This window comes from Ovis aries, chromosome 26 (assembly GCF_016772045.2).
Source record: "Ovis aries strain OAR_USU_Benz2616 breed Rambouillet chromosome 26, ARS-UI_Ramb_v3.0, whole genome shotgun sequence".
Taxonomy (NCBI): domain Eukaryota; kingdom Metazoa; phylum Chordata; class Mammalia; order Artiodactyla; family Bovidae; genus Ovis; species Ovis aries.
This window is the reverse complement of record NC_056079.1, coordinates 14,071,866-14,093,555: the sequence shown is the minus strand read 5'-3', so window position 1 is coordinate 14,093,555 and position 21,690 is coordinate 14,071,866. Positions and strand designations below refer to the sequence as shown.

The 21,690-nt window shown below is 44.9% G+C and overlaps 1 protein-coding gene across 11 annotated transcripts in view; it reads left to right on the top strand.

Moving 5' to 3' along the window:
- IRF2 (interferon regulatory factor 2) overlaps positions 1 to 21,690 on the top strand; it is an 83,566-nt gene that overhangs the window by 41,260 nt on the left and 20,616 nt on the right. For all 11 annotated transcript variants that reach the window (XM_012105645.4, XM_042241211.1, XM_042241210.1 and 8 more), the window contains 4 exons: positions 8,264 to 8,363; positions 9,768 to 9,944; positions 10,254 to 10,300; positions 19,086 to 19,203. In XM_012105645.4, coding sequence (XP_011961035.1) covers positions 8,264 to 8,363; positions 9,768 to 9,944; positions 10,254 to 10,300; positions 19,086 to 19,203 — 442 coding nt within the window. The remainder of the gene's footprint in view (positions 1 to 8,263; positions 8,364 to 9,767; positions 9,945 to 10,253; positions 10,301 to 19,085; positions 19,204 to 21,690) is intronic.

Below are 21,690 nucleotides of genomic sequence, written 5' to 3'. Positions count from 1 at the left end.
TGTGAGAGAGAGATTCCTACTAAAAGCAGCTGTGTGTGGAGTGCTGCAAGTAAAATTGTTCTTTGTGTTCCAAATAGTATGCTTATTTATTACCGAAACTAACCGAGCAAAAGTGATTATGAAAATATCAAAGAATCATAAAAAGAAGATTTATCATCACTTCAGACTGTAGCCTTGACCCCGAGTTAAGGCTCTGGTCTCATGGATGACTGTTGTGGGAAGCGTCTGGCTGTATTTCTACTCAGTGCTTCTTACCCTTCTCCATCTCTGAATATTCTTTCTTGCTTCTCCTGGTTTTCTAGGGTTGGAGGACATGGAAACTCTAGGGCTTTCTATTGGGAAAGGAGCATGTTGATTTTCTTTTCAGTATTCTCTACATAAAGAAAACTTTTGTTTTTGTCTTAAAAAAAAAGATTTTACTTTTATTATCAAACTCTTGTTTGTGTGCCTACCTGTCCGAAAAAAGCAGTATTCTGTCCTTTACAACCCCCTCCCACATATGTACATAAATACTTTCTTACTTTCATCAACCTCAAAACTCTCAGTTTAGTTGATCCTGACTCTTAGGGGATGAATCAGGAAGCCATTGGATGTAAAAATAAAGAACGCCTGGAAATACTCAGTTATAATCTAGAAAAGCAATGACTGCATCATACTTTCTTAAGACAGCCCAAGAGAGATTTCTCTCTCACTACTAGGAGTATTACAGTTCTTCTGAGCAAGTGTCTTTTTCCTCTTCTGCCTCCCCGTGTGTTTTTAATCTTAAGGACACGATGAATAATTTAGCAGGTCAGGCTTTACCTTTGCATCACGTGCCAAGAGCTGACAGCCAGATTGTGACTGCTCCTAACAAGTATACACGATATTGTTCAGCCTGATTTTTGTATGAATATTGTTCCTTACTTCATTTTTATCTTCTCAGATATCTCTCAATCTTATCTCTTTTTTTCTTCTTCCTCATTTACCTATTTTTTCATTTATTTTAAATGTAGTGGTGTATTATATTTGAATGTTATCTATTTAAATGAGTCCCTTCTGAAACAAGATGGCATAGAAGTAAACAGAAATATTTTAAGTAAAGCATATGCTCATTTCAAATGACCTGTCCTATATTCTAAGGTCTTAGAGCAAACAGTATATTTTTCCAGCCTTGCTGTGTCTGTATGTAGTATTTGAGGTTTGTATCCCAGAGAGGCTTTGTAATTAGCCTCTTCCAAGGAAATAAGTCATCAGTTCAGTTCAGTCACTCAGTCGTGTCCGACTCTTTGCGACCCCATGGACTGTAGCACGCCAGGCCTCCCTGTCCATCACCAACTCCCGGAGTTCACTCAAACTCATGTTCATCTAGTCGATGATGCCATCCAACCATCTCATCCTCTGTCATCCCCTTCTCCTCTCGCCTTCAATCTTTCCCAGCATCACTGTCTTTTCAGATGAGTCAGTTCTTTGCATCAGGTGGCCAAAGTATTGGAGTTTCAGCTTCAGCATCAGTCCTTCCAATGAACACCCAGGACTGATCTCCTTTAGAATGGACTGGTTGGATCTCCTTGCAGTCCAAGGGACTCTCAAGTGTCTTCTCCTGCACCACAGTTCAAAAGTTCTTCGGCGCTCAGTTTTCTTTATAGTCCAACTCTCACATCCATACATGACTACTGGAAAAACCATAGCTTTGACTAGACAGACCTTTGTTGGCAAAGTAATGTCTCTGCTTTTTAATAAGCTGTCTAGGTTGGTCATAACTTTTCTTCCCAAGAGCAAGCATCTTTTAATTTCATGGCTGCAGTCACCATCATCAGTGATTTTGGAACCCCCAAAAATAAAGTCGTTGTTTCCACTGTTTCCCCATCCATTTGCCATGAAGTGATGGGACCAGATGCCATAATCTTAGTTTTCTGAATGTTGAGTTTTGACAAGTCATCAGGTAGATCTTTTTGTCGTTTTACAGACAAGGAAATCAAGGCTCATAGGTTTAGGAGGAGTGTATTCTGAAGAACTGGTAATATTGCCTGTATTGATTTAGGATGTGAAGTTAAAGCAGATGTTCCCGATTTCTGAAGAGAAGTCGGTTGTTTGCCTTTGCTTTTTCCTTTTCAAAACCCACCCACCCGTCTGGGCTAGCTTGACCCAGTGGCGTGCTTCAAACGTCACCACGTCTCCTGCAAGTGGGCTGTTAATACACTGCAGTGTGTTGTTGTCTAGTAGGTTGAACAGTAGCCCCCCTCAAAGATATGTCCACATCCTGACCCCCAGAACCCGTGGTTGTGACCTTATTTGGAGAAAGGATCTTGGCAGATGTAACTAACGTAAGGATGTCGATGAGATCATCCTGGATTACCTGGTGGGCTGATCCAGCGACAAGGGTACTTATAAGACACAGAAGAGGGACTTCCCTGGCAGTCAAGGGGTTAAGATAATTCACCTTCCAGTGCAGGGGCTGTAGGTTCAATCCCTGGTCAAGGAGCCAAGAGCTCACATGCCTTTCAGCCAAGAAACCAAAACATAGAACAGAAGCAATATTGTAACAGATTCAGTGAAGACTTTAAAATAATGGTCTGCATAAAAATAAAAACAAAAAAATCTTTTTTAAAAAAAAGACACAAATGAGGGGACACACCCACAGAGGGAAGGGCCAAGTGGAGAAGAAGGCGGGGACTAAAGTCTGCAGCCGTAAGCCAAGAGCACCTGGACCCACTGGAAGCTGGAAGAGGCAAGGGAGGATTCTCCTTGGAGCCTTTGCTGATGTCTTGATTCTGGATTTCTGGCCTCCGCAGAAAAATAATAGGATTCGTTTCTGTGGTGCTAAGCCATTCAGTGGGTGGCAGTTTGTTACAACAGCCCAAGGAAGCTTTCACCCCCTCTCAGAGCTACTTCTTCACTGGGGCTGTCCACCGAGATACCTTTTCCTCAAACCCATGTCCTTGTGTTTTGGATTTTGTTGTTCAGTCGCTAAGTTGTGTCCGACTCTTTTCGAACCCATGGACCTCAGCACACCAGGCTCCTCTGTCCTCCACTATCTCCCGGAGTTTGTTCAAATTCAGGTCCATTGAGTCGGTGAAGCCATCCAACCATCTCATCCTCGGTTGTCCCCTTCTCCTCCTGCCTTCAGTCTTTCCCAGCATCAGGGTCTTTTCCAATGCGTCGGCTCTTCGCATCAGGTGGCCAAAGGATTAGCATCAGTCCTTCCAATGAATTTGCAGGGTTGATTTCCTTCAGGATTGACCGGTTTGATCTCCTTGCAGTCCACTAGGCTCTACAGAGGACCAGAAAGTGAATGGATTCTTCTTGGTGCCACTGAACACTTAGTGCCCCTCAGGCACTTCGTGTGGAGCCTTACTCACCTGGCTCTCGGCTCCTGAGTGCCTTCCCTCCATCCCCTTGTCCTCTGCTGGGCTGGGCGTGGGCCAGGCTGAAGGACAGAGAGGGGGCAGTGGCTGCAGCAGATGGCACTGCCCAGGACGATGCTATGCCCGCAGCTCCTGGGTTGCCTGAGGGCCCAACGCCGACGGAAACGCCCTGTGGCTGTAGTCACTGTAGATGTTGGGTGGCCTCGGGGCATTTCCTGTCTGTACCCACACCTCCCCAGGGCATCTGTTTATAGGTTTCTGCTAACTTAGGCTTGCTGTCTTTCGGCTGTCTGCATAAATATTTCACTCAGACCCCACTGTTATTCCCTGCCCATTCATAAGCCCAAGAATCCCTACTTGTATTCTGAGTGGTTTCAGGTCATCCCCAGTTCTCTTCTACTGAAGGCTGTTGTGAATCTTAGAAAAGCTGTGCCACCCTCGGGGCTTTGTCGTTCCCAGTGCTCACGGGGAGGCACTCCAGGCTGGCCATGTACCAGGGCTGTCTTGACCGTCGCTGAAAGCTGGGCGCCAGGCCTGACACCCTGGAGGCTCCAGGTAACATTGTGCTGAGAATGAATGGATGAAGGGTGGCTACTTGAAGGGGAGGGACATCGGTGACTCTGTTTTTGTAAGATAATTTAAGACTCAAGAACACTGGGTTAGCAATGGTCACATCGCTCTCAAACGGAGACTCCATCATACCCAGTGCATTCCTAGTGAGAGACAAATAGGTGGCCAATTAGTGCCTTAAATTTGTTTCTGTCTCCTGCTTCCAGGACATGAAGGGGTGGGGAAGTGAATGAAAGTCTGTTGCTCAGTTGTATCCGACTCTTTGCAACCCCATGGACTGGAGCTCACCAGTCTCCTCTGTCCATGGGATTTCCCAGGCAAGAATACTGGAGTGGGTTGCCATTTCCTTCTCCCAGGGATCTTCCTGACCCAAGGATCGAACCTGTGTCTCCTGCTTAACAGGCAGATTCTTTGCCACTGAGCCACCAGGGAAGATAGATAGGTGGCTAACTAACGCCTTGAATTTGTTTGCCTCTCCTGCTTCCAATACGTGAGGGGTGGGGGCTGATGGAACAGGTGCTCTGGATTCCTCTGGAGGAGCAATAAGGAGGTTTGCGCAGCAGCGTTATACCTAGCTTCTGAAAGTGGCTGTGGCTTGGGCCAGTTGCTTTTTATTATGAGTATTTAGTATGCTTGAATGATCTAACAACTAGAAAGAATAGTGTAGCAAATTCCCTTCTAGATTTAAAACTCACATCTAGATTGAACAGCTATTAAGAGTTTAAAAAAATCTGTGTGTTGGGAGGTGATTAAAGCAACTCCCTGACTGGGTATATTTGTAAGACCCAAGAACATTTTCTTATGGATTCGCAATACCATTACCAGTTGGATAATCATAAATTAATCATAATTAATCATCATTTAAAGTGCCATTACTGCCCCGTTCCTATTCAGAATACCTGACTATTCCCCAGATATCTTTCTAGGATTTATTTGTTCCATCAGAAGCCACAGCAGACCCCCAGGTTGTGTTTGGTTCCTGGGTATGGGCAGCGCCCGCTCCCTTTTTGCCGTCTCTCCATTGGCTTGTTGAAGAGACCAGGTCTGTTCTGGGTTTGTCCTCATGCTTGATTTTGTGGTTTCCCGGGGCTGTTTCTTGAGGAAGGAAGGTGGCGGCATCCAGGTTCACTGTTCTTATCACTTCCATTGATTCCCACCCTGATTATTGAGGTTCCTATTTCTCCGTGGTGGTCTGCCTGGACCCAGGCGCCAAGGGCCCCTCCTTGAGCCCTGGAGGTCATCGGGTAATTCCGACCTTTTCCTGCTCTGCACTTTGAAAGCAGGCTTGTACTTGTGTAAATATCAGGCCATCTCAGAACACAGTGAGAAGTCCAAACAAAAATAGCAAGCGACATTAGAACATCTTATAAATATTGGGGGAGTGAAGCAGCCGTGGGAGATGAGAAGGCTGGATTCCGCTTGGGGGTCAAGGTTTGTTTGTTCTGCGTTGCTGAAAATTATCTCATGTTCTCCACTCGAGCCGGCTCATCTCTCCTGCCTACAGGTGGGCAGCGGTCTCTACGTCTGCTGCTGTGGTCAGTCCTTCCATACACAGTGTGTACAGCCACCCTGGGAGAATGTCTGTTTAGGTCCCTTGCCCATTTCAAGGGGATTCATGGTGGGTGATTGCCAGGTTCAATCATTACTTTCATGGTTTCATGATTTGGGCGTGATTTCTGGGAGACTGGGTTTGGGGGTGTGTGTGTGCTTGTTGCTGCTGTTGTTGTTGAATCACTAAGTTGTGTGTGCTTGTGCGCACACACACACGCTTGAAAAGATCTACTTATCAGAGTCAATTTTGTGTCTCAGGAGATTGATTTCAGATTCTGTCACCCCAGATCACCTTTGATCTAGAAAAAAGTGCAAGAGTCTGATTCTTTAAGGGTCTGTATCTTTAAGCATAAACCTTTAGATTCTGGTTGTGCACTTCAGGAAAAATTCTTTCAGAGATAAATTTATGTTTTGTTTTTTTTTCCTGGGAATGTTAAAAACTGCACTGAGTGATTTTGTGCTCTGATACTCATCTACTGTAAAAAATAAAGTTTCGCTCAACCCTCTTCAGATCACTGCCCTTTTGAAACTGGCCAACCTGAAACCCTGCCCTCTCTCAGTGGATGATACAGCGTGAACACGGAGTGTTTTGTGAAAAACCTCTCACTTTCAGTTCTTCTTTATTGACTATGTTTTATATACATGGAATTTTCCCCTTTAACAGTTCTGGGGAACCCTCAAATGTTCTGACATATTTTTAGTTCAGGCTTTGTGATTGGTTCTGTGGGAGGCATCAAGTCCCTTTTGGGTCGGTGGGGCCCATTTGTATCTTTCATTGTGTGAAACCAAAGTGGTGGAAAATCCCTCCTGACATTTACTTTCCTGCTCCAGTGTATTGTGCAGAGATTTTTTTTCCCCCATCCCTAGAAATGATCAGACCTACCTTGAGAGCTTTTAAAAAAATACAGTTTTCTTGGTCTTTAATCTCCATGGAATCCAAGTCAGCGGATCTGTTGTAGGTCAGGAAATCTAAATCTAAACCCTGGGAGACAACGGGCAGTGTGAGTCGGTGAGTGAATACGGGATCACATGACCTAGGTTCTGAATTTGGATATTTACTAATAGTACCGTGAGTTCCTTGAATGGATAATTTAAATACGTTCCTCAGTTTCCTTAACTGTAAAGCGGAAATAGTGACATATACCCAGGTCCTGCGGGTGTTGTAAGAACCAAGACTGAGACCATGTGAACATGCAAAGTAAACTGGGTTTCACACAAGTAGTTTTACTATTTTGTTTCCAAAGCACTTGTTTCTAGTCATGTGTTTGCCAGGGTTGATTTAAGCAGTTTTGAGTTGGGATGTAAGAGAGATGGACAAGGTCTTCTATGACAAGAACTGTTCTTGAGGGACTTTTCTTCAGAAAAGGAGTATCATCCTCACATAATTGGTACATCTTTGTTTATATTTGTTGCTTTCTCCTCAGGCAGGGTAGTAGACACATAGGGATTAGAACAAAATCTTTTTAGGTTTTTTTTTTTTTTTTTTTACTTCTCTATTTTGTTTTATTTTATGTATGTATTTTTGGCCACGCCATCTGGCATGCGGGATCTTTATTTCCCCAGCCAGGGATCAAACCTGTGCCGCGCCTGCCACCCCCCTCCCCCCAACCCTTGGGCCTCAGTTTGAGTAAACTCCGAAAGTTGGTGACGGACAGGAAGGCCTGGTGTGCTGCAGTCCATGGGGTCGCAGAGAAGTCGGACATGACTGAGCGACTGAACTGAACCCCTGGACCACCAGGGAAGTTCGTAAAACAAAATCTCTCATTTCTGTTGGCTACAGGAGCAGATTGAGAGATTCAGTCTCTGACAGTGGCCTCAGACACCCCGACTTCCCTTTAGCAGAGGAATGAGTATTGCTTTGGAGAGTTGCCTAATTTTAAAAAATGTCTTTATTTTTAATTGAAGGATAATTACAATATTGTGTTGGTTTCTACCGTGCATCAGCATGGATCAGCCATAGTATATACATATGTCTCCTCCCTCTTGAGCCCCCCTCACGCCTCCCCTCTCTAGATTGTCCCAGAGCCCCAGGTTGAGCTCCCTGCGTCACACCTCAGTTCCCACCGGCCGTTTATTTACCTGTGTTAGTGTATGTGTTTCCATGCTGCTGCTGCTGCTGCTAAGTCGCTTCAGTCATGTCCAACTCTGTGCAGCCCCATAGACGGCAGCCCCGAGGCTCCCCCGTCCCTGGGATTCTCCAGGCAAGAACACTGCAGTGGGTTGCCATTCCCTTCTCCAGTGCATGAAAGTGAAAGTGAAGTCGCTCAGTCATGTCTGACCCTCAGCGACCCCATGGACTGCAGCCTTCCAGGCTCCTCCATCCATGGGATTTTCCAGGCAAGAGTACTGGAGTGGGGTGCCATTGCCTTCTCTGTTTCCATTCTAGAGTTGCCTAATGTTTGATTTACCTGAGACAGCTGGAGTTCCTCTTTACCAAGTGACAGAAATAAATCATAAGCCATAGACATTTCAGTCAGTGGCCATCCATGTACCTGTGGTCCTGTAAAACAGGAGGCACAGATAGTGAAACACACTGGCATTTCCCACATCATCGCTTTTGACCTTGAAATTTATCTCTAGCCTACCAGACTCCACCTGCCTCTTGTCTCACCTGGTAGACTGTCAAGGTTTGGGTCATAGTGAGGAAATGACTTTGGTTTACCATAGACATTCAGCAAACCCAGTGACTTTACTTAATGGGGAGTCTTACTAGCTAAAACTTGCTAGAACCCTCTGCAATGATGGCCTGAAACCCTTGGCTGCAGTTCATATTTACTTTTTTTTTTTTTTTTTTTTAGGAAAAGAAGATTTTTCAGATCCCCTGGATGCATGCTGCTAGACATGGGTGGGACGTGGAAAAGGATGCACCCCTCTTTAGAAACTGGGCCATCCATACAGGTATGAATCCCACATCATCTCCAGAGGCTGGCACTGTTGCTTTTTTTGTTGTTGGTTTCATGCTTTTTAAAAAATCAAGGTATAACTGACAAATTAAATTGCAGGATATTTAAAGTGTACTTTGTTTTTTGGTTGAGAATATTTAAGTTCTACTCTCTTGGCAAATTTCGCTTATATGATAGACTGTTAGCTATTGTTTCTTTTTATTTTTACTGCATGTATGAAATGCCTTGGCTTATGGTTTCATGAAGATAGTGCTGATAAACCTGTGACTTGTCTCCAGACACATCAGGACATATGAGGTATAGACTTCATCACTCAGAAGTGATGCTCCACCCATTCCATAGAAACTGAGCCTTTAAATTTCCTGGACATGTGGTTTTCTTTCTTTTTTTTTTTTTAACACCAAAAATACTGTATATTGGGATATATCCGATTAACAATATTGTGGCAGTTTCAGGTGAACAGTGAAGGAACTCAGCCATATAAATGTGGTTTTCTGATGAAGTTCCCCAGGTGTGTACCAGGGGGATGTAGAACTGATTTGTTCTGGAGCTGTAAACCTTGGTCGAATTATTTCCCCCAAAGGTAGTCGAGATTATATTTATTTATAGTATAACTAGAGAGCTGTTTCTCTTACTATTTATTTAGCTATGTATTTCTTACTATTTATTTGGCTGTTTATTTTTGATTATATACTTACTATTTATTTAGCTATTTATTTCTTATTATTTATTTGCTATTTATTTATGTAGCTATTTATTTATAATTTCATTTAACTAGGGAGCTGTTTGTTTGAGAGTCAGTTGAAAAAGAGACCTTCCAGTGACTTATGCTTGTTGGTCTCCTGGCCTCCTGAAGTGAAGTGAAGTGAAAGTAACTCAGTCATGTCCGACTCTTCGCGACCCCATGGACTATATAGTCTATGGAATTCTCCAGGCAAGAATACTGGAGTGGGTAGCCGTTCTCTTCTCCAGGGGATCTTCCCAACCAGGGATTGAACCCAGGTCTCCCACGTTGCAGGCAGATTCTTTACCAGCTGAGCCACCAAGGAAACCCTCCTGACCTTCTAGCTTTTTCTTTTCCTTACCTTGATTCTCCACATTGATTTCTACCTTTATTTTCTCTGAAGTTGTTTTGTAGACCCAGGGTGACCAGTTTGTCCCAGTTTGCCCTGAAACTGTTGGGTTTTAAAACAAAAATTCCCACATCCCAAGAACCTTCTCAGCTCGGAACAAACCAGGACGTTTGTTCAGTGTAGGTGTGGCCTGGAATGAAAAGCATTGGCTCTACGACCCGCCAGCAATCCTGTTTCCAGAAATTTTTACTCCGGAAATAATTCTCCCTCTCTCTCTCTTTTTTTTTTTTTCTTAACCTTCATTCTTTCAACTATTTTTTTTTTAGGAAAGCATCAACCAGGAATAGATAAACCTGACCCAAAAACGTGGAAGGCAAATTTCCGATGTGCCATGAACTCCTTGCCTGACATTGAGGAAGTCAAGGACAAAAGCATAAAGAAAGGGAATAATGCCTTCAGAGTCTACCGGATGCTGCCCATGTCTGAGCGACCTTCTAAGAAAGGTAGATAAACATATTTACCGGCTAAAACAACCGTCACCTAAATAGCGCCTTTGTGATTTCTTGATTTCCACAATCGTAGCCACAGCAAGGATACAGCCCTTGTTCCCATTGTGGATGTTAATTCTGCCCTTACTTGGCTGGGTAAAATGACTCTCAGGGCCCCCAAGGAAAGGAAAAGAAACATTTGGGATCTTGACCATCTACAGATTGCAGCAATAAATGCAGTGAGAGTTTCAGAAAGAATTTAATGTAGGGGAAATGTCTCTCAGTTCTTCATGGGTTAATCCCGAACTGTTTTTGTTGCCACAGGAAAGAAACCAAAGACAGAAAAAGAGGACAGAGTGAAGCACATCAAGGTAATCTTCGTGCAGAGAGGAGGCAAAGTTGTGATCATACTAGTGATTCACAGTCTGTCTCATGAAGACAAGCGATGTGGTCTCTGCGCACTATTTAATCTTGCTTCCTTTGCCGTTGTGATTTCTGTGCTTTCCATGTCTCCTCTTTGGCATGTGCCCGCTTGTGGGCCCAGGTACTCACACCTCCCCTGCTTCATCCAATTTCCCTGAACGATTTATGAATGAACTCACAAATCCACGCTGAGCCTGGCAGTCTCAGGCCTCCATCTGGCCCCTGCAACGTCTTGCCAGCTGGTCACGTAGCTCCAGCTAAGCTCCAGCAACCCGCTACTATCTGATAATATCAAGTATGTTTTCAGGCCATTAAATATATTTTAAAGTATATTAGGTATTATGAACTTATATTAAATACATTTAATACATTTATATATGTATGTGCATTATATATGTGTGTGCTTAGTCACTCGGTCGTGTCCAACTCTTTGTGACCCCATGAACAGTAGCCCACCAGGCCCCTCAAGCCTGGCAGGCTACGGTGCATGGGGCTGCAAAAGAATTGGACGTGACTGAGTGACTGAACACATACGCACACACACACACATATATGTGTGTATATATATATTTATGTGTGTGTGTATGTATATATATTTATGTGTGTGTATATATGTGTGTGTGTATATATATTTATGTGTGTGTGTATATATATTTATGTATATATATACATATTTATGTGTGTGTATATATATATATTTCCCTTGATAGGCTATTAGTTTGCGGTCTGTTTGTGGCCCTCTATTTGTGTGGATCTCAATATAGAAGTAGCTTTCATAACTCCCAAAGGTCTTCCATAGGGATGCGTTTGTGCGTGTGAGCTATTCCGTCTGCTGTGTAGTCTGAAATCCCCTACCCTGTGAGGGTCTTTGTGTGTTGATTGGCGGGTCCCTTGTTCAAAAGCCAGAGAATCACCAAATATCCCATGAGAAACTGAAGACGAGCTTCAGTTGCTAAGCAAAGAGCAGACTCTACAGTCCGGGCCCGTAGACCACCAGAGAGACAGTGGTCTGCTTTAGCGCACCCTGTTTGCAGATGAGGAGACGGTGGCGTGAAAGGGTTGAGTGACACGGGCCCAAGGGCAGCAGGACATATGGCCAAGTTCACATGGTAACTTAGAACTGAACTTAAAAGTGATGCCAAGTACTCTGATTTCTACTCCAGAATAACTGTTGAAGGAAAATCCAAATTATCCAGATAGCACAATGTCTAAAAGCAAACCACTGAGTCAAAATAGTCAGAAAAACACACACAAAAAATACACTTCAGTTTGACTTGTGAAGGTAGTTAGAGGGGAAAACACGTAAATTGTTAAAATTTCAGACACATTTACTTCTTCAATGGAAAAGAAATATTTTAGCTAGAGTATTTCAGCAGTGAGACCTCTAGTTTCCACTTTCAGTATTTTTAGTTGGTGACTTACTTTAAATATAGCACGCTATAGGCCTTATTTTAACTTTTTATTATGGAAAAATTTTATACACACAGGAAGGAAGCAAGTGAGTCAAGTGTACTTCATAGACCGTCACCCCACTTTCAACATCAATCAGCTCATGGCCATTTTATTACATTAGTACCTCTGTCCACTTCCCTATATGCATGAAACTGCAGATACTCAACCATTTTTGACTTGCAAAAATAATTTCATATGGTTCAGCCCAATATTTTAAAGCAGATTCCAAACATCATTTCTTACACAACTACTTCAATAAATATCTTTAAAAGATAAATGCTGTTTAAAAATAATCCAGAATTATTATTACATCTGAAAAAATTAGTAGTTCTTCAATATCACCAAATATCCATCCAGTCAGTGCTAAAAATTTCTAATTTGTCTCATAAGTTTCATAGTTTTTATACAGTCTGATCACTTGAATCAAAATCAGATAAAGTCTACATGTTGTGATTTTTGTATATGTCTCAAGTCTTTTTAACCTATGGGTTTCCACTAGATTACTTTCAAAAAAATTGTTTTTTTCTTTTTATTTTATTTATTTTATTTTTTTCTTGCAATTGAAAAAATCTTGTTTGTTGTATCAGATTTCCCACCGTTTGGATTTCTTTTTAGGGCCTACATTCTGATTATTCTTGTTCAGTCAGAAAAGTGTAACTTCCACAAATATGTGATTTTGAAGAATCCTCTGTAGTCTTAAGTACAACTCTATCATATTTACTGCTATTAATATTTTCACAGCATCTAGCTTAGTCACTGGTATAAAACAGATAATTAATACATATTTGATCACTGCATAGATAGATGAGTATTTGTTGACCAAGTAGATGCATAAATAAATATATGGGGAGGGAATGGAGGGTTAGAATGCAGATTGAATTTCATAATCTCAGTTAATGGAGAAATAGAAATGGAGTAACAGATGTTTACTTTTCAGCTGACTTTGCTCAGACATATCCACCAGAAGCAATGACTATTAGGTACCAGTGATTGTAAGATGTACTATTATTTTTTTTATCTGTAAGCAAGGAAAACTGCTTGCAGTGAAATCCTGACACACATAATTGATCAGAAGGCACATCTTACTTCAGGGGCAGGGAAATGTGAGGAATGTGCCCCTCACAAGTCCATCAGTATGAGAATTGATGACACGTGGTGTTCTCAGCAGTGAAGGTCATCTGCAGTCGCGTCACAATGACAGTGTCTTCCATGTGGCCAGGCCCCACATTGACGCAGGGGAGCAAGTGAGAGCTTTCCTCGTAGGTGCAGCCATGTGGGTTAATTCCATCCCAGGAGAGGGTGCAGTGAGAAATCCTGCTGTGATATAGGCTTGCTTAGTACCTGAATTGTATCCCTCAGAGAGTCATTGTTCCTTCAGCAGAAGATAGGTGATTCATCGGAAGTAAACACAACTTAACTTTTGAATAGAAATCCCCTTCCATCTAACCTACAACAAAGACTGGGAACATGGAGGAGGCTGGTAGACTTTCCCAAGTGCTGTGGCTCATGGCTGCATAGTGTTCATTGAATGTTTCTGTGGAGTGGTTCCAAGTTCATTCCCCAGATTGTCTGGAATTGTGTAAAGGATTTTACTGAGATGTTCATACATTACTTTTTATTGTTTGTCAAAACAGCTAAGATCTGAGTTCATATGTCCTGTGCGTATATGCAACTGAATAGACTAGGTAGGTTTCTTCTACAGAGAAAATTTGTCTTATACGTGTGCTTCCCTGGTGGCTTAGTATCTGCCGGCTAAAGCAGGAGACATGGGTTGGATCCCTGGGTCCGGAGGATCCCTTGGAGAAGGAAATGGCAACCCACTCTAGTATTCTTGCCTGGGAAGTCTCATGGACAAAGGAGCCAGGCACGGTCCATGGGGTCGCAAAGAGTCAGACATGGCTGGGCAACTAAGCACAAGCATGTAGTAACTAGGTATGAAAATTTGCTGTTAAAAACAAGCTCTTCCCAGTCTTCTTTCAATTAAAGTTGAAGTCTTTTTTAAAGATACCTGAATAAATACTATTCTTCTTTAAATTATTTTTTTCGTTGTAGTAGAGTTGATTGAGTTGAAGTTTTTAACTAGGAAAGAACATTCAGAGCATGCTGGCCCACTCTTAGAATATTTCTTGGGCCATTCAGGCAGTCTGTTATCTCCATGCTCTTTGTTTCCTCTGGAGATAGCTTCCCGGAAACTGGGAGACCCAAGGCCCATTGACCACGTAATATGTGCAGAAATGCTGCCTCCATATCCTGGGATGTTGGAGTATATGCTGTGTACTCAGTGAGCCATTTTACTTGAACTAAGCCCTGCCTGCGTGGAGGTAACTGGCTGTCTAAGGAAATATTCACATAAGAAGCACAGTAGAGAGCAGTACTAGATGGCACGTCATCAGAGCACATCTGTGTTTCAGAAAATGTCCCAAGGCTACAATCAGTAAGTATGCTGCTGCTAAGTCACTTCAGTCATGTCCGACTCTGTGCAACCCTATAGATGGCAGCCCACCAGGCTCCCCCGTCCCTGGGATTCTCCAGGCAAGAAAACTGGAGTGGGTTGCCTTCTCCAGTGCATGAAAGTGAAGTCGCCCAGTCGTGTCCGACTCTTTGCGATCCCATGGACTGCAGCCCACCAGGCTCCTCCATCCATGGGATCTTCCAGGCAGGAGTATTGGAGTGGGGTGCCATTAGAAGTGGATAAAACAGGGGTGTAGCTGACATTCTGGAGCTCCTACCATGCTCTCAGCTTCAACTATTACCTGTTTCGTCCTTCTCATGATGGGCAGGTTGTCTCCCTTTTGCATCAGCAGCAGTGGAAGCACAGGGATGTTGAGTGATTTTCCCAGAGTTGCACTGCTTTATGGAGTTGGGATTTGATTCCAGGCGAGGCCAACTCCAGAACCTGTGCCCCATCACCTTCCTCAGTGCCTCTTGGCCTCTTGGAAGCTGTGGGCTCAGAGCCAGGCCTTAGGGGACACGCCAGTAAATTGGTGGACATCCACCACCAGCAGCAGCATCCCCCTTGAAGGTCTGGAGGTCAGAGTTGCTGTTTGGTCTTCATTGGGCAGGGCTTCCCTGGTGGCTCAGGTGGTAAAGAATCTGCCTGCAATGCAGAAGACCTGGGTGGGGAGGATCCCCTGGAGAAGGGAATGGCAACCCACTCCAGTGTTGTTGCCTGGAGAATTCCCAGACAGAGGAGCCTGGCGGGCTACAGTCCACATGGTTGAAAAGAGTTGGAAATGAGAAGTTAGGAAACCAGCTCTATTAGAGCAGGAGCCTGAGTGAGATCTCATGGGGAAAAGAAAGTGTGTAGGTAGGATGGATTCGAAATGAATACTTGCAAACTGTAGACTGCTTCCAAATCAAAGAATTGGTGCTCCTAGAGAAAATATAATCAAGGACAGCCTGCACAGTCACTTGGTAAAGAGCAGGCCTGGTCTCTGTTAGTTTTGAGTGCAGACCTCTAGATGGGAGTTACAGAAAAGCAGGTATTGGCTCAGCAGATTTTTTTTTTTTTTTTGGCCACTTTGCACAGTATGCTGGATCTTAGTTCCCCTACCAGGGATTGAACCTGCGCTCCCTGCTTTGGAAGCGTGAAGTCTTAACCACTGGACTGCCAGGGAAGTCAGCAGATTTTTCTGATGAGCGCTTGGATGCAACAGTGACTTGAGCTGGCTTACCAAACAATATGCTCCCTGTTGCTGTCCACAGATAGACTGAACGACTACCTATTAGGGATCATACTGGAGTGAACTCTTCATGGATTGCAAGGGACCTTCAATTTTTAAACCTCAATGAACTGAAAACCCATGCCAGCAACCCACCTGAACTTACAACAGATGGAATCAGAACTGCTCTGGAAGCAGGGAACGAGTGAAGGGCTCGCCCAGCCAACCCTGGTGCCTTCCTCTCCTCCTGGAGGCTCTTGAAGGGACTGCTCAGAGCACAGTCTGCAAAACTGTTTGGCCGACTAACCTCCATGGATGCTTTTGTGGCATAAGGCACAGCTGAACTCCTTGGGAAAGACTTGGAGCATGGGGGACTTGATGTTTAAGGGAGGTCTTTCTCACGATGATGGAAAGCAGTCAGGGAGGAGAGACTGCGGTAGACAGTTTAGCTGAAAATAGTGGTTAGAATGGAGAGGAGACATTTCTCTGCAAGAGGATGCTGAGGATGAAGACAGGTGTGGATCCAAGAGGCAGCCCTGAGTTTTCAGGCCTCATGGAGAGATGTTAGGACAGAAAGAGGAGCCAGGTTGCCTTAGGACTCAGCAGGCCAAGCTATGGTACAGCCAGGTGTGGTACAGGGCAAGAAGGAGCATCACAGAGGACCAGGAGATGCTGTGGGCAAAGGCCATTCGTGACCTGAAGGATCTCTATATACTTGTTCTATAGAGAAGCGTTCACCTATTTTCTTAATTTGGGCTCTTGCCTTAAAAAAAATACATAGTTTAGTTTTAGATCTTCCTATTCTAATAATTTCAAAAATGTCAGCTGAATGTAGTGAAGATCCCTATTTTTCTGCTCCCTGGATGGAAACCTTTCAGAGCGGTGCTGGATGCTTTTCACTAGACAATCTGCTGTCTTGTCCTTCCAGAACCAAAGAGAAGGTTTGCATGGAGGACTTGGAACTCGATTGGCTGGTTATTTTGGATGTGGGGATGGGAGGGGGCAGTGTTCAGAGCAGTCTGAGTCTCCATTGGTGGCGGTGGTGCTTTAGTCGCCCGGGCCTCTTTGGGACCCCAGCGATTGTAGCTCACCAGGCTCTTCTGTCCATAGGACTTCCCAGGCAAGAATACTGGAGTGAGTTGCCATTTCCTATTCTCTTCTGTTACATAAGTTGTGCGGGATTCGAGGCAGGGATCTGGGGAATAGAACAGTGTTGGCAATAGTTCTCTCAGTCTCCATTGGAATTAGTACAGGATCCAAGGGTTTATTAAGACAGAAACTACTGGAATTGGACCATGTTCCCTGACCAAAGACTGGGTTCAGCTCCCATATCTCCTCAGATTAAAAGGAGTGTGATCTTAGAAAACTAATTTCGTCTCTGAGTCATAGTTTTCTCAAGTGTGATGTGATAAAAGTCTCACTTGCCGCTAATTAAACCGTAGATCATGTGAAATACTATGACGTCTCCACACTGAGAAATCAGAATAACTTAGGTTTTTAAATATAGGCAAGTCTGACTACCTCATTACTTTTATAAGAAACCTAGCATGGAAAATGGCAACAAAAGAGACCCATGAAAATGAGCAGTTCTTTCCATAATTCCTTAAAATGTTCTTAGTTCCTTTTGGGAAATCAAAGAGATGGAAGAGGAATAAAATGACACATGGAGCTTGTTGGAGGAGAGGGGGCCATTGAGAAAGCCAGAGAGGAGGGGGCCCTCAGCGAGGTAGAGAATCAGGTAGATTTTGTCGTCAAGAAGGGAGAGTTACAGGTCTTCCTGTAGGATGTCAGAGTGTGAGGCTGAGGGAAGGAGACTTGCAGACAGGTGCTTGGATTTGGGAGAGTGGAGTTTTATCAGTGACCTTGGATAATAGCGAGTGTTTATTTAATTATAGATGACAGGTGCATATTTGTTGTATTTAATCTTCCCATCATCCCTGTGGGGATGCTGTGGGTTCTAGTATTGTCCTCAGTTTACAGCTGTCCACAGCATCTTAAGAGGCCACTGAAGAGGCTAAAGCTCTGTAACTAGTGAAAGACTTGAACTCCAGGCTCATGTGACTCCAAAGCCAGGCTGTCTCACCGCCACCCTCTCCGGGAGCTGAGAGTTCGCTTCCACGAGTGGAGTGGCAGCAAGACTGCAGGCTTTTCCGAGCCGCAGTGAGGGGGCTGTGGTGGGGAGACAGGTGCACAGTTCAGAGTTTAGCTCTCAAGGGAACGTGATGCCTCAAGTCATAAGCAAGTGAGTTTCTTCCCAGAAAGGATAAACTCTTTGGAATTTGTAAAAGAGATGCTACAGGGAAAGAGGATAAACATTCTACCCAACAGGGCTGTCCCAGGTCCTTCCTGGGGTGCGGGTGGGGGTGGGGGTGGTGGTGGTGGTGGTGGTGGTGGTGGTCAGCGTTTCATACATCTGGTCAACCCTGCCATTTGTGATTTTTTTTTTTTTTCAAGAACTGAGCTATACAGTGAGGTAATATCTTCAAAGTCACGGATATCGTGGTGGGAATTTGGTGGGTGGGACTGTGGCTTCCCTAAGGTTTACAGGGTATTCGTGACTGAGTCCAAGCAGCACATGCATTGATAAGAACACTCTGCATGCCTTGGAGCAGCCACTCGAAATTTTTCAAAGCACAGTCATATCTATCTCATGTGATCTTCTGCTCCCGTCTTCTGTTCTTTCCATCCTTATACCCCCTCTCCAGTGTGGTTTCCCCAGGAGTTGTGTGCGGCTTTTTTGGTCTGATTCTGTTGCTGTCGTAGATAGCAATAGCTTCTCTTCTCTTGAAGAGAAGCGCTCTCATCAAACCACTGAAAGTCAGTCTGCACCCCAGCACTGGCTCTCCCAGAGATGTAGGTGCTTTCAGAGGTTGGAGGGCTCTGGTGCACTTGAGTAAAAGCAGAATCAAGAGCCAAGCTTAGGCAGAGGAGTTGGTTCTCCTAGATTCATTAGTATCGATATGTAGACTCTTGGAAGGCTTTAGCAGGCACCATGGGTATGGGCTGCTCCACTGGCCTCCACGGAGTCGGAGAGTCTTCAGCTGGGAGTCTGGCCCATGTCACCAGCCGCCCCACCCCACCCCCGGGGCAGGATGCTCAAGTGGCCAGGGTCCAGGGCAAACCCTATATGAGAAAAATTCATCCACCATGTGCTCTGAGTTCCTGTCCTTGGGCTCGTAGTTGAGGCAGAGCTTTTCCTCCAAAAGTATAAAAGGATTCCTCCCTTAGAGAGAAGGTGAGGAGCTGACACACACACACCCTCCTTCAGAGAAGGAAGAGTTGAGGTCTCCCCAGCATGGAGCTTTACTTAGGTAGTAAGGCAGCTTCCTTATCCAGGGGTCATCGGGTGCAGAGGTAAGCATTTCAGGAAGGCAAGCCAGGTGCAGTGGTGTTACCTCCTCCAAGGAAGAAGGGGAAGAAAAAGGGAACACTAGAGGAGACATTCTAGGCAAAAAGTGCTTTTTGAGCTCTAGCTGATTGAAAACATGCACTTGAAACACGCACTTGGGAGACGAACCTGACCTTGGCATTAAAAGAAAGCAGACAGGGTAGAATTTAAGCTAAGCAAAGGAAGGGAAAAGGAAGTGTTCTCAATTCTTTTTTCTTTTCTTCTTCCTAGCAAGAACCAATTGAGTCACCTTTGGGGCTTAGTAACGGAGTAAGTGATCTTCCTCCTGAGTATGCGGTCCTGACTTCAACTATAAAAACTGAAGTGGATAGTACGGTGAACATCATAGGTAAACTGTTTTGACATCTCATTTCTTTATACACACAAGTAGCCCCTCCGGGGTCGAGAATTTGTAAAACGTGACTTAAAATAACATAGGCCGTGGGAGGAGGGCTTGGAACTGTCTCAGAATGTAAGTTCAGGCCCTCGGATGTCAGGGCTGAAAAATACAATCCTTTGAGGATCAGATAAAGGAACTGAGGTGGATGGACCTCAAGAAAATAGGTAGATGAAAAGAGATTCCCCGCCCCGCCCCGGTGACTAATGACTGGCGGTTCTCAGTCTTTGCATTTTTGGTTATGTGGACAAATGTGTTATTTATTTAACTTGGGAACAAGGAGTGGGGGAGACTGTCCCCACGAGTCCTCACAGCATCTCCTGGATGACGGACCTGCCACAGAGGTGGCGCTCATCTCTCAGTTGTGGAAACAGAAGTGCATGGCCAGAGGGCACGCTGTGATCCCGCAGAGAGTGCTGAGTACCTTCTGTGCAGCAGAAGCAGCGCTGTGCACGGGGAGATAGATCGGGAGCAAGGCAGGACCAGTTCCTAGTTTCATGGAACTGCAGATAACAACAGCTTTACCGTCTATGATAAATGCGCCAGAGGGACAGACTGGAGATGAGATGCTGCTGCTGGGGGAGGAACTGCAGCAGGCGGCTGGCAGCAGACCTGGCCCCATGGACCCCGATGCAGGAACACGCTTGGAGGACCAGAGGGAAGGCCAGTGCGCCTGGGGAGGGCGCATGAGGCACCTCAGAAAGGAAGTGGGGTGGGCTTATGGGGGCCTTTGCAGACCCTGGGCAGGAGGTTGGGTATTTTTCCTCAAAGTACTGGAGGGTGGGTGGGTGTGTGTGTGTTTTTTTTTTAAATTGAAATATAGCAGATACTAAGGCTCACAGATGTTTCATATACACGCATCATGTAAGCCCCACCCCTGGAGGCTTTTAGGCAGGAGGGTGACAAGTGTGGATTATGTCTCAATAAAGTCCCGCCGGGGTGCTGCTGTGAGTGGATGGTGGGGACCCTTTGTAAGAGTGGAGGCCCAGCCTTGAACTTGTATTCTGACTCCAGCCCAGGAATCCAGAACCTCTGTTTCTTTGCCCCCAGTACCTTTGGTTTCATTTCATTTTGCTCCAGTTTGTACAGATAGGGCTTCTGACACTGGTAAGAATGGGAAAGATGAAGCAGAGCTCCCAGAGTCAGCCTCACACTTGAGGACCTTCATTTGTGGGTTCTCAGTGGCTTCCCAGTGGCTCAGCAGATAATCTGCTTGGAATGCAGGAGACACGGGAGACGCGGGTTCAGTCCCTGGGTTGGGAAGATTCCCCTGGAGAAGGAAATGGCAACCCACTCGAGTATTCTTGCCTGGGAAATCCCATGGAGCCTGGCGGGCTACAGTCCATGGGGTTGCAGAGAGTTGGACATGACTGAGCTACTAAGCACACAGTGTGGAGTCTGGACCGGAAGTTGCGATTGCTGCACTGGGATTTTGGAGTTTGGAGGTAGAATCACAGGCGCCGGGTCTCCCTTGCACTTGGAGTCTCCAGCAGCGTGCAGGGTGAAGGAAGAATGACGCATATGCTGTATCTCGCGACTGGATGGCCTTGCCTGCCTCTTTGGGATACCGCTCTTCTGCACAGAGACAGATGGCCCCACAGTCATTTTGAGCTGAGTGGACTGTCGAGCGAGCAGCCTTCTCACTTCCCCTCTGGAGCGAGGCTGCTTGTCCGACCGGAAGTCCGGCTCTCTCCCCCAGGGCCGGGAGCTGCTTCTCCAGCACCTGGGTTTTGACCATCCCTGTGTCAGCAGGCTGTCCTCGGAAAGCTTCGGTCCTCTGAGCTTTTTAAAAAGCAAGATATTTGCCAACCCTCCAGGCACACTTTCTTAAGATTCAGCTTATTTTGAGGGAGCTGTTTGACTTTTGAGCTCCCCTTCCTTAAGGAGGGAAATTCAGCCTCAAATAAAATGCCAGACAGAAGCCAGAATTGGACCAGTTTTCTTTACCCCCCACTTTTTTTTTTTTAAACATTCTGGTTGAGTCTTCAGTACGTAAATTCTCTGTCAGGTTGGTTGTTCTTTGCCCTTTGGTGTAGTGGGCGCTGCATGGCGTTGGTACTGATTTATTGAGGCGTTCTTCTGGGGCAAAGATTAGAGAATCACCAACCGGATTAAATGATTCTCTTCCAAAGAATAAAATCATAATGGATGGCAGTAAAATGGGTTTGAATATCTCTTTCTAACTAGTCAGTGACCCTTGCAAAGGTGTGCAATGAACAATGCAGTGGATCCATGCAAGTATTTGAAAGAAGTGGGTTATTTGTGATTATTGCTAGCAGAACCACTAGTTCAGATTTTAAAGCCTCCTCAGATCCTTGCCTCGACTCTCCCAAGTGATGATTAATTAGCCATTCCAGCCTTTGTGATGTGTGGACCGAGATGAGAAACATAGCTGTTTCTGATTCCGAGCCTCCTGTGGCATTGGAGAGATTCTTTTCT